This window comes from Arachis duranensis, chromosome 2 (genome assembly GCF_000817695.3).
Source record: "Arachis duranensis cultivar V14167 chromosome 2, aradu.V14167.gnm2.J7QH, whole genome shotgun sequence".
In the NCBI taxonomy this organism is placed as follows: Eukaryota; Viridiplantae; Streptophyta; class Magnoliopsida; order Fabales; family Fabaceae; genus Arachis; species Arachis duranensis.
The window spans coordinates 63,857,449-63,869,325 of record NC_029773.3 but is presented as its reverse complement, the minus strand read 5'-3'; the positions used below and the strand labels follow the sequence as shown (position 1 = coordinate 63,869,325).

General features: G+C 33.3%; 1 protein-coding gene across 1 annotated transcript; it reads left to right on the top strand.

Annotated features, from left to right (window-relative positions):
• Positions 1-3,699: 3,699 nt before the first annotated feature.
• Positions 3,700-11,025, top strand: LOC107474650 (uncharacterized). The gene is made up of 15 exons (XM_016094284.3): positions 3,700-4,289; positions 4,525-4,943; positions 5,096-5,189; positions 5,473-5,659; positions 5,755-6,010; positions 6,830-7,045; positions 7,138-7,224; positions 7,311-7,445; positions 7,894-8,007; positions 8,120-8,367; positions 8,498-8,578; positions 8,814-9,045; positions 9,473-9,571; positions 9,693-9,878; positions 10,524-11,025. The coding sequence occupies exons 2-15, from the start codon at positions 4,587-4,589 to the stop codon at positions 10,620-10,622; spliced, it is 2,391 nt and encodes a 796-aa protein (XP_015949770.1). The 5' UTR covers positions 3,700-4,289; positions 4,525-4,586; the 3' UTR covers positions 10,623-11,025.
• Positions 11,026-11,877: the final 852 nt, after the last annotated feature.

Genomic DNA, 11,877 nt, shown 5'->3' with positions numbered 1-11,877 from the left:
AGCTTGAGACTGAGTGGTTAAAGTCGTGATCCAAAGCAAAAGAGTGTGCTTAAGAACTCTGGACACCTCTAATTGGGGACTTTAGCAAAGCTAAGTCACAATCTGAAAAGGTTCACCCATTTATGTGTCTGTGGTATTTATGTATCCGGTGGTAATACTGGAAAACAAAGTGCTTAGGGCCACCACCAAGACTCAAAAAGTAACTGTGTTCAAAAATCAACATACTAAACTAGGAGAATCAATAATACTATCTGAACTCTGAGTTCCTATGGATGCCAATCATTCTGAATTTCAAAGGATAAAGTGAGATGCCAAAACTGTTCAGAAGCAAAAAGCTACTAGTCCCGCTCATCTAATTGGAATCTGAGCTTCACTTAAAACTCTGAGATATTATTGCTTCTTAATTTCTTTTTATCCTATTTTATTTATCTAGTTGCTTGGAAACAAGCAACAGTTTAAGTTTGGTGTTGTGATGAGCGGATATTTTGTACGCTTTTTGGGGGTAATTTCATGTAGATTTTAGTATGTTTTAGTTAGTTTTTAGTAGATTTTTATTAGTTTTTAGGCAAAAGTCATATTTCTGGATTTTACTATGAGTTTGTGTGTTTTTCTGTGATTTTAGGTATTTTCTGGCTGAAATTGAGGGAGCTGAGCAAAAATCTGATTCAGGCTGAAAAAGGACTGCTGATATTGTTGGATTCTGACCTCCCTGCACTTGGAATGGATTTTTTGGAGCTAAAGGAGTCCAATTGGCGCGCTCTAAATTGGGTTGGAAAGTAGACATTCAGGGCTTTCCTGCAATATATAATAGTCTATACTTTGCACAAAGATAAACGACGTAAACTGACATTCAACGCCAGTTCCATGTTGCAGTCTGGCGTTCAGCGCCAGAAACAGGTTGCAAGTTGGAGTTCAACGCCAGAAACAGGTTACAACCTGGCGTTCGACTCCAGAAATAGTCCAGACACGTGAGAAGATTAAGTCTCAGCCCCAGCACACACTAAGTGGGCCCCAGAAGTGGATTTTTACACTATCCATCTTAGTTTACTCATTTTCTGTAAACCTAGGTTACTAGTTTAGTATTTAAACAACTTTTAGAGACTTATTTTATATCTCATGACATTTTTAGATCTGAACTTTATACTTTGTGACGGCATGAGTCTCTAAACTCCATTGTTGGGGGTGAGGAGTTCTGCAGCGTCTCGATGAATTAATGCAATTATTTCTGTTTTCCATTCAAACACGCTTGTTCCTATCTAAGATGTTCATTTGCGCTTCACTATGAAGAAGTTGATGATCGGTGACACTCATCACCTTCCTCAATCCATGAACGTGTGCCTGACAACCACTCCATTCTACATTAGATTGAATGAGTATCTCTTAGATTCCTTAATCAGAATCTTCGTGGTATAAGCTAGAATTGATGGCGGCATTCATGAGAATCCGAAAAGTCTAAACCTTGTCTGTGGTATTCCGAGTAAGATTCTGGGATTGGATGACTGTGACGAGCTTCAAACTCGCGAGTGTTGGGCGTAGTGACAGACGCAAAAGGATCAATGGATCCTATTCCGACATGATCGAGAACCAACAGATGATTAGCCGTGCTGTGACAGAGCATTTGGACCATTTTCACTGAGAGGATGGGAAGTAGCCATTGACAACGGTGATGCCCGACATACAGCTTGCCATGGAAGGAGCCTTGCATTTATGAAAGTGAGAAAGCATTATGTTGTAGGAATTCAGAGGACAAAGCATCTCCAAAACTCCAACATATTCTCCATTACTGCATAATAAGTATTTATTTCATTCTCTTTTACTTTTTACAATTAAAACTAAAAATTATTATTGATATTATATCCTGACTAAGAATAATAAGATAACCATAGCTTGCTTCAAGCCAACAATCTCCTTGTGCACCAATTATACATATAAAAGTATGGATGTTAAATCAGAGAATTTAATGACTTTTATTACACAACTCATATTTTTTATATAGACTATTATAAAATATAAACAAAAATTAAGAAATAAAATTTTAAAAATAATTATTAACTCGTTATATTAAAATTAATAAATAAGGATACGTATGAATAGTAAATAAAAAATATTAAAATTATGATCTTTTTGGTGTACAAGTAAGATAATTTGAAATATATAACAAGACACATAGTTCAAAATTTAGTAATATTAATTGTAAAAATTTGTTAATTATGGATATTATATATATGAAATTATGAATGTTATGAGTATGAAATTATGGATGTTATTAATATGAAATTTTAGATGTTATGTGTACTTTACATAGGGGTGTTCAAATCTAAACCGATTCAAATTAAGCTGCTCATCCAATCCAATCCAAACCGAAAATCGATTAAAATCGCACTAATTCGGATTTGATTGGATTCTATTTTTTGCAAACCACTGGATTGAATCGGATTTCGAATCTATTTTTCATAACCGATCCAATTCAATCCAAACCGCATAATGTGCTATAATATTATTATTTTATTATTATATTCACAATTATACTTATAACATGTTTAATTTGTTATACATTTTCTATTATTCATGTATTATTATTATTTAATAAATATTTTATGTTCAAAATATTATTTATTTTAACTAACCTATAATTTTATTTTTGTTGTTATGTTATCGTTGACTTTTTAAGATATTGCTAAGACTTGTTATGTCATTGTTGATTATTTAAAATTTGATGTTGAAACTTGTTATATGTATTTAATTTTTTTATTTAAAAAACCGCAAATCCAAACCGCTTGTAATCGGATCAGATCGAATTGGATTTCCAAAAAAAGTTCATCCAATCCAAACCGCACCGCACATAAATTAAGCGTTTAAATTGGATGACTTTTTCTCTTAAAACCGAACCAAACCACATCATGAACATCCCTAATTTTACCTAACTATGAAGTATGAATGTTATGTGTATAAACTTATAAATGTTACGAATAAATTTGTTAATTGAATAAATTAATTTAAGTATTTGACATTTTTTTTTCAAATCTAATTATAGTAAAATTTAAAATATATATAAATCAGAATAAATCATTTCACTTTGAAAAATATGAAACAAATTTTTGAATTATCAATCAAAGACTGTGATTTAAAAAACTATACGTTGATTTAAATATATAATGTCTTAAAAAAAATTAAAACATTTTGAATCTTAATTTATTAGTGCATATGTGAAACAATTTAAAATATATAATAAAATATAGTTTAGAATTACGTAATATTAATTGTAAAAGTATATTAATTATGAAAATTATGTGTATGAATATATAAATATTACATACTAATGAAATGACATAATCTTTTTATACTCACCTAAAAGATCGTGAGTGCGAATGTCTTTATCTTTGATAAAAGAAAAAAAAATATTACATAATAAATAAAAAATGTGCTTTTTTTGTTATTATAATATAGTAATATACTATTTAATATATATAATTAATGTTTTTATATATAATAAATATTGCAATAAAAAAATAAGCGCGTGAAAGAATAATAATTAAATTTTGCTCATCTCATTAAATAAAGTTAAAAATAGTAGGTTTTGGCCGATTTTGTTCCTAAATTTGGTTACCAATTTTTTTTTTTGTAAATCTTAATGCAAAAATCCTTTTAGGGCAATAAATGCAATTTCAATTGCAACTAGTTGGTTTCAAACTCGATGGAGAGCGAAACCTTGGCGGCTTTTGCAGTAAAAGAAATAATCGGTAATCAGTGAAATGTGAATCACTGAAATTGGGATTCCCCCTCTTTTTGTTTTCTTGTCACAATTCACAAATTACAAATCCGATCCACTTTTCTGGTTCCTGTTCTACGAAACCAAAACAACACCGTTTATCTTTTTCTAATTGTTGACCCGAAAGGAAAAATTGAAAAAAGAATCATACCAACCAGAATGTTAACATGTGCAGAACGAAACAGTCGCTGTGTTGTCTCAAATTTAATATAAGTTTGACAACTTGGGTTCTCACACTTGCTCGAAAAAAACTCCAGAAAAAAAATGAAGAAAAGCATTGTTTTTTTCCAACCCCATTGACCAAAAACGTGACTCGCACAAATTCTCTAGAGGAAATTAAAGAAAGGAACTTCTTTTCTTTATTTGTGTTGAAATTGGATTCATCTATTAATTTGGGTGGTCCCCTTCCACTGTGTGAATCTTTTGCTGAATTTTCTCCTTCTGGGGTGGCTTCATTTTCATTCTTGTGTATGAGGTTTCTCTGTTTTGGATCATTTCTTTGGCTTCAGATCCGGGAAAGGTGAGTCAATTGTCTAGAAATGTTTGAACATCACTCTTGAATGTGGGATCAGTTTCTTGTAGTTGCGCTTTTGTTTTGTTGAATTCAAATTGTTGTTTTAACTTGTGTGTTGAAATAAAGAATCCATTAATAGTAGTGAGTTGGGGTACTCTTTATGGTTCAATTCTGGTTTAGTCGATCCTTGTAATGGCTATGCTTTTTGTTTGCATTGATGGTGGTGGTGTTGTTATTTCAGGTTATGGTGTCAAGGTGATGAATTGGTAAAGTGTATTTTGTAGTGTAGAGGATTTGTATAGTATGGCAAGAGACTTGTTAGATTTGGTAAATGTGAAGAAACGGCGATGCTCTTGGTCACTTGTAGCAACAATTGCTTCGGTTTTGGCTTTGGTTTCTGTTGTGCATCTGTTCTTGTTCCCTTTGACCCCTTCTTTCAATTACTTTAAGCTTGCTCAAGATTCTTGCATCCCACCAACCAATGCATCGGCTGAATTTCCGATCAACCTTGAGAAGGAAGAGCCGGTTATTGATCTGAAGCATCGGTTCCCAGCTGATTTGCATGAAGCTGTTGTTTATCGAGGGGCACCATGGAAGGCTGAGATTGGCCGGTGGCTTGCGGGGTGCGATTCTGTAAAAAGGGAGGTCAACATTACTGAGGTGACAAGGGATACCTATACAGCTTTACCTTGTTTTCCCATTTCATGTTTAGATCATTGACTTCTTTTTTGTTTTTGAATAAGGAATTTTGTGTTTCAGGTAGTTGGTAGTTTCACTAAACGTATATGGTTGTGATTGTGGTCTATTAACAGATTATAGGTGGCAATAACTGCAAAAATGATTGCAGTGGCTTGGGCGTTTGTAATCGAGAATTGGGACAATGTCGATGCTTTCACGGTTATACTGGTTAGTTCTGTTCCCTCCTTTCACTTTCTTGACCTGATACATGATCTTTAATGAGAAGCAGCAGATAGTGGAAGATGACTTAGCACATTAGCTCTCATACACATTTTCTGGTGACTCATAAATCAGACACAATTTCTAGCTCAAGGATCTCCTGAGTTGTTTTACAGAAAAATTACGGAGCTTGTTTATATCATTTTCTACATATGTTTGGATATATTGCACAGAACATATTAAATTTTTTTTTTTTGGGTCTGAATGTTATACTATTTTTATATGGTGACAGGAGAAGGATGCACTGAGAAAATGGAATTGGAATGTAACTACCCAGGATCACAAGAGGCCCCATTTGGTCGATGGGTTGTCTCAATTTGCCCAGCCAACTGTGACAAAACGAGAGCAATGTGCTTCTGTGGTGAAGGCACAAAATACCCAAATCGACCACTGGCAGAAACATGCGGATTTCAATTTAAGTATGGAAGTTCAAATTCCTAATTGAATTTCATTAACTATCTTTTGCATGAGTACCATTTTAAGTCACAATGCTTACATCTTACATCTACTTCAGTCCACCTTCTGAACCCGATGGTCCCAAAATAGTGGATTGGGCCAAAGTAGACCAAGATGTGTTCTCAACTAACAGTAGTGTACACGGTTGGTGTAATGTGGACCCAGCTGAATTCTATGCTGGCAAGGCAAAAATCAAAGGAGAATGTGACTGCAAATATGATGGTCTTTGGGGCACACTATGCGAGACGGCTGTGGAATCTGTTTGCATCAATCAGTGCTCTGGACATGGCCACTGTCGGGGCGGCTTTTGTCAGGTGATTCTTGTGAATTAATGTGAAATGTGTTTTTGCTGTCTGACTTGTTTCTAGAAGAAAAACACAGTAAACTGTAATGTTTTTGTTTGTTGTGGTTGTAGAGATTGGCTCATAGAAAATAAAATACTACTAAAACATATTTGATTAAAAATTTTATTTTAGAAAATGTAGGTTCATTTTGAGAAAAAAGTGTCAAATTTTCCTAATTTTGCTGCCAACGTTTCTCTATTTAGAAACAAATTAACTTGATGTTAGAAGGAGAATAAACTTTAGAGATGAAATGGGATATTTATAGAAGAATTCTGTAGATTAATAATAGTTTGCCTCCTCTAGATATGCATTTTCAATTTTTGAGGATTTGTGTGTGATTCATTTTCAGTTCTGAGGGCACTTTTATATATAAATAAGAAGCCTATAACATGAAGTTGTTCCACTTGATATTGATCTAAAATTATATGTATGGAAAGTCTTTGAAACCTAAATTCCAGGTTTATGTCTCTATCAAAATAGTGTCTAATTTCATTTAAATCATATTGAAAGGTTTTTCAGGGGTAACTTTTGCGTATAAAGTCAGTTAGTTACTATTCTGGGATGAGATTTTTTGGCTTTCATCTATTTCGTGCAAGGTTGATGGCCTTTTTCAGGTTATCTCTAGATGACATGATGAGGGATTTGAAATTTTGTTTTTTGTTTGTCTATTTTCTTCCTGGTCTTTTCGCTCTTTTATTATTATTATTATTTTCTGGATTATGGGGGTTCCTTTATGAATTTTCTCTTCATCCCAATAAACTTAAATAAACTGAATTTAATGATTTTCAGTGTAACAATGGGTGGTATGGAGTAGATTGCAGTGTGCCATCTGTGATATCTTCTATACGAGATTGGCCGAGTTGGCTTCAACCTGCTAAGATTGAAATTCCTGATGATCTTCATGTTAGTGGAAAAATTGTCAATCTCAATACAAAGGTGGCAAAGAAAAGGCCTCTTATATATGTTTATGATTTGCCCCCCGAGTTCAACAGCCTCCTCCTTGAGGTTAGGATCAGCCGGTTGTCGATCTTGGTTATCTCCGGAGAGCTAGTTTTGGTGCTTTTTAGTTTTAATTTTCTTCCTCTTCATTCTTACAGGGACGCCATTTTAAGTTAGAGTGTGTTAATAGAATTTATAATGACCATAATCAAACAATATGGACAGAGCAACTGTATGGTTCCCAGGTATTTTATGAAGTTTAGGTTAGAGCATTTCAGTTGATCAAATTTAGAACTATCGAAATATATTTATAACTTCCGATTATTTACAGATAGCACTTTACGAGAGCATCTTAGGTAGTCCTCACCGAACACTAAATGGTGAAGAAGCCGATTTTTTCTTTGTTCCTGTTCTTGATTCATGTATCATAACTCGTGCCGATGACGCTCCTCACTTGAGTATGCAGGTATATTGCATTAACCGCTATGCTGTTGTATCTTGTTGCATGTGGCATATGTATTAGAAAGACTAAAAGAGTTTCAAATTTCAAGCATGCACATTTTATTTATGTTGATAGTCTTCTGAGTTACAAAATTGCTATTTTTGGAAGATTGGTACAATCCTAATGTCTATGTCACATGGATTTGCTCTCTATTAATGACTAAATAAACATAAGTAATAATTTCAAAAGGGTAAATAGAGTTGCATCTAATATTCTTTTCCCTTGTTAGGAGCTTCAATATATTCTGTAAAAGGATGGAAGAAGGATAGAAACATTCAATTACCTTTTACTATGTGGTTGTAGATCTTTTTTTGTATTATACAGATATATTTATCATGTGTTAGCTAAAAACTCCATGTTTAACACTAATTACTTCTCACAACTTTTACTTTGTTTTCTTTTATAACGCTAGGATCATTCGGGATTGAGAAGCTCTCTCACTTTGGAATATTATAAGAATGCATATAAACACATTGTTGAGGAATACTCATATTGGAATCGCTCATCAGGAAGGGATCATATCTGGGTATGTCTAAGATTTGTTTTTCTACGTCGAAGTTTTGTTATTGAAGTAATGTTAACTGTATTAGATTGCTTGAAGCATGTGCTAATGTTGTCACTTTTGTTTTTGAAGGCAGTTTTTTTCATGGGATGAAGGTGCTTGCTATGCCCCTAAGGAGATATGGAACAGCATGATGTTAGTTCATTGGGGAAACACAAACTCAAAACATAACCATTCAACCACGGCCTATTGGGCTGACAACTGGGATAATATTTCTTCCGAACGAAGAGGCATCCATCCATGTTTTGACCCCGACAAAGATCTTGTGCTACCTGCATGGAAAGTTCCGGATGCTAATGTGTTGACTGCAAAACTTTGGGATCGGTAAAATTTGTCAATACATTAACTGTTAGTCATTTGCTTTCCTTTCTTGTCATGTTGGTTGAATTTCAAGTGCTATTTCCTTAAAGTTCATGAAATCAAAGAACTCAAACATATTATGGTTTGACTTCAGGCCCCGCGAGAAGCGGAAGACATTGTTCTACTTCAACGGTAATCTAGGTCCAGCTTATGCTCATGGAAGACCAGAAGATTCGTAAGTTAACTGGAGAAGTTTCTGGAATTTTAGAGGCATCTGTAGTATTATTCATTTCTCTTCAAAGAACATTCACATTGTCCCTAGTCAATAATCTACAAACTTTCTCCCAAAATTTTGTATGAAACTGAATGATTTCTCACTTTCTTGTTAACAAACGTGATTGGATATATTTGTTGGTAATTATTGCAATGTTACGGAACATGCGGCTTCAACTTTTTTGGAAATACTGCAGGTATAGCATGGGTATACGACAGAAACTTGCTAAAGAATTTGGATCAAGTCCTAACAAGGATGGAAAGCTTGGAAAACAGCATGCCGATGACGTCATTGTGACCCCGTTGCGTTCTGAGAACTATCATGCTGATCTAGCAACTTCTGTTTTCTGCGGCGTGCTGCCTGGTGACGGTTGGAGCGGTCGCATGGAGGACAGTATCTTGCAAGGGTGCATTCCTGTGGTCATTCAGGTAGTAAATAATACTTCTTCTCGTTCTTAATAGAATCTACTTAAGAATTGTACTTCTTTTGCTCCTTGTCAATAGAATCTATAAGACAGTTTGGTACTGAATGGTTAAATCAGTTAACGGCTAAAAAACCAATTAAAACCAAATCAGTTCAATCGGTTTATCAGTTTTTTGACCTTTTATTTATTGCTTATCCTACAACTGGTTTTTACTCTGAACCGGACCAATTTACTGGTCGATTTCTAACTAACCTGGTAAAATTGGCTGGTTCAGTTTGGTTCTCAGACCCATGAATAATTCAGCCCTATCAATTAGAGATGAGAGTGCTATTTGTTTATATTCATGATAATGATCTGAAATTTGTTTATATTTCAAAATTAACGAAATGATGAATGATTGCAGTCTTTTGCCTTGTTTCTCTGTGCTGCAGGATGGAATTTTCCTGCCATATGAGAATGTGCTCAACTATGACAGCTTCGCAGTTCGGTTACCTGAAGATGAAATTCCTAACTTGATAAAGCTTCTTCGGGTTTGTTAATTTGTTACCTGTTTTTTTATGGCTTATTTCATGCATTGTTGTTGATGGGACAATTTATGCATTCTTAAGCAAAGGTTGTTCTGAATGGTTCGTGATGTGTTGCTTCTTTCAGGGATTCAATGACACAGAAATCGAATTCAAGCTGGCAAATGTTCAGAAAATCTGGCAAAGATTCGTGTACCGTGATGCTGTTATGCTCGAAGCTGAAAGGCAAAAAGCTGCTTTCGGACACGTTGATGATTGGGCCATCGAATTTGTAAAATTGACAGAAGATGATGCCTTAGCCACCTTCATACAGGTTTTTATCTTCCTTTTTGTCAAACTTTTAAATTTTAATGCACCTTACATATGCAAGTCATAAGAGCAACTTTATTTTCATGATACTCAAAACCTTTGATTACTTGATAGAAAAACAAGTTTTCAATGGAGGAATAAATTTGTTGCAAAGAATGTTGAATGGTAATTCAAAAGAACGGATATGATTGGACAATTGTGTAAAACGTTTTATACCATTAGTGCATCAAAATTAAACTCTTTTGTTAAGATACATATGTCCAATTACGTAATGTCACATCAGCAATAACTCCTTTTTACATTGATCGCCTGAATGGTCATCTAAAAGAATGGATGTAATTAGAAAAAATATTTATATCATCGATGCATCAAAATTAAACTATTTTGTTATGTGACACTTGACTTTCATTATAGGTTAAGTATCACTGGGATGGATCCAATATACTCATGTTGAATTTTCACATGATTTTGCCATCTATATTTTCTTAAGTCACATGTTTTATCTCTGTCTCAGTCTCTTAAATGAATGGTCAGAGATCACACGTGACAAAGTCATTGTTGAGGGATCCACTCTAATATCCATCGCAATTTACACATTTGCCATTATAAAGGAAACAGTTATACTGACATGAATGTTTGTTGAAACAAGGTTTTGCATTACAAGTTACACAATGACCCATGGAGGAAACAAGCTCTCCATGAAAAGGAATTTGGATTACCTAAGCAGTGTCTTGCAAGCACAAACTGAGGATCTTGACTAATGTGAGAAGGTTATTTGAAAGGATTAAATGGATGAAGATACTAAGGAGGCAAGTCTCCAATAGAAGTATACAGTATATCATTCAACAAAGGGTGGACGTATGTGATTCTTTTTCCCACTTTCAACATAAATGCATGCACGTAAAAGTGCATTTAGCAATCCATGTTAATGTAAATTATCATCAATGAATAAATTTTGGTAAATAATAATTGCTACGTTATTTTGGTAGTCTATTTATTGATTGTTCGTTTTCTAGTGTAATATTTGCATGCTTCTAAACATATTTAATATGGTGATACTAGGTTGTCAAAGAATTATATACAGTATAGAAATATCATAAAAGAATCTTATTCTCTTGATAAGTGCATGAATAACATACACCTCTTTATCACTCACTTTTCTCTGAAAGCTTGGTGTCATTAATTCCTTCCTAAAATCAATTTCAGTTTTTTAAATTAAATTTCTAACATCTCTCAATTAGATTTTTACCCATTAAAATGTAATTTTGCTCCAAAAAATTAACATTCAAAAAATTCATATTTTTCCTATTCTATTTCAACCATAATCTCACAAGAAAGAACGAAAAAAGCAGAAAAAAGAAAATCTAGAACTTTATAATCAGAGTATCACATAGTATTGTCTTCTACTTATAAAGGTATATTATCTATTTGCATGTTCCAATCAATTGGCATAAAAATACTTCGTTAACGTTGCATATGTTTGGGTGGGATAAAAAAGATAAAATTTTTAATCTTTATTTCGCAGTGAAGGGTTTGCGGAGAAGGAAACGCCGTTGTGTCCTAATTTTTTGGTTGCATAAATGGTGTTTTGTGGGTGGAGATGATGAGATGGTTGCATAAAATTTTATTGTTCTAACCTATCTTTCTTTAATAGTATCATTTTTTTTTTTAATTTGGGCATCTGTGTTAAAATAATTAATTATTACAGTTGTGTATAAAGTTATACCATATATATATAGTAATTTTAATATACATTTTCTAGATATAATGTTGAGCTTAGTTGCTAAAGATAGAAATTATAATTAATATTTTAAAATTAATTTTAGAAGTGTGATATTATTTTTTTAATTTGTAGATTTATCTTTAACTTTTTTCTCCATAAATATCTACTTTATCATTGAAATAGTATTGAAACTACTTATGCTGTACATGGCAATTGACTTTACACATTTAAATGTATCTTTTTATTTTTTAATTGTTCACTTAATAAACTAATAACTTTA

What these genes read in the sequence shown, in the direction of transcription:
- LOC107474650 (XM_016094284.3), top strand. Translation starts at nt 4,587, where the DNA reads ATGGCAAGAGACTTGTTAGATTTGGTAAATGTGAAGAAACGGCGATGC. An exon ending in ACATGCGGATTTCAATTTAA is followed by an intron (nt 5,660 to 5,754) that starts GTATGGAAGTTC and finishes CATCTACTTCAG; the next exon opens with TCCACCTTCTGAACCCGATG. An exon ending in GTCGGGGCGGCTTTTGTCAG is followed by an intron (nt 6,011 to 6,829) that starts GTGATTCTTGTG and finishes AATGATTTTCAG; the next exon opens with TGTAACAATGGGTGGTATGG.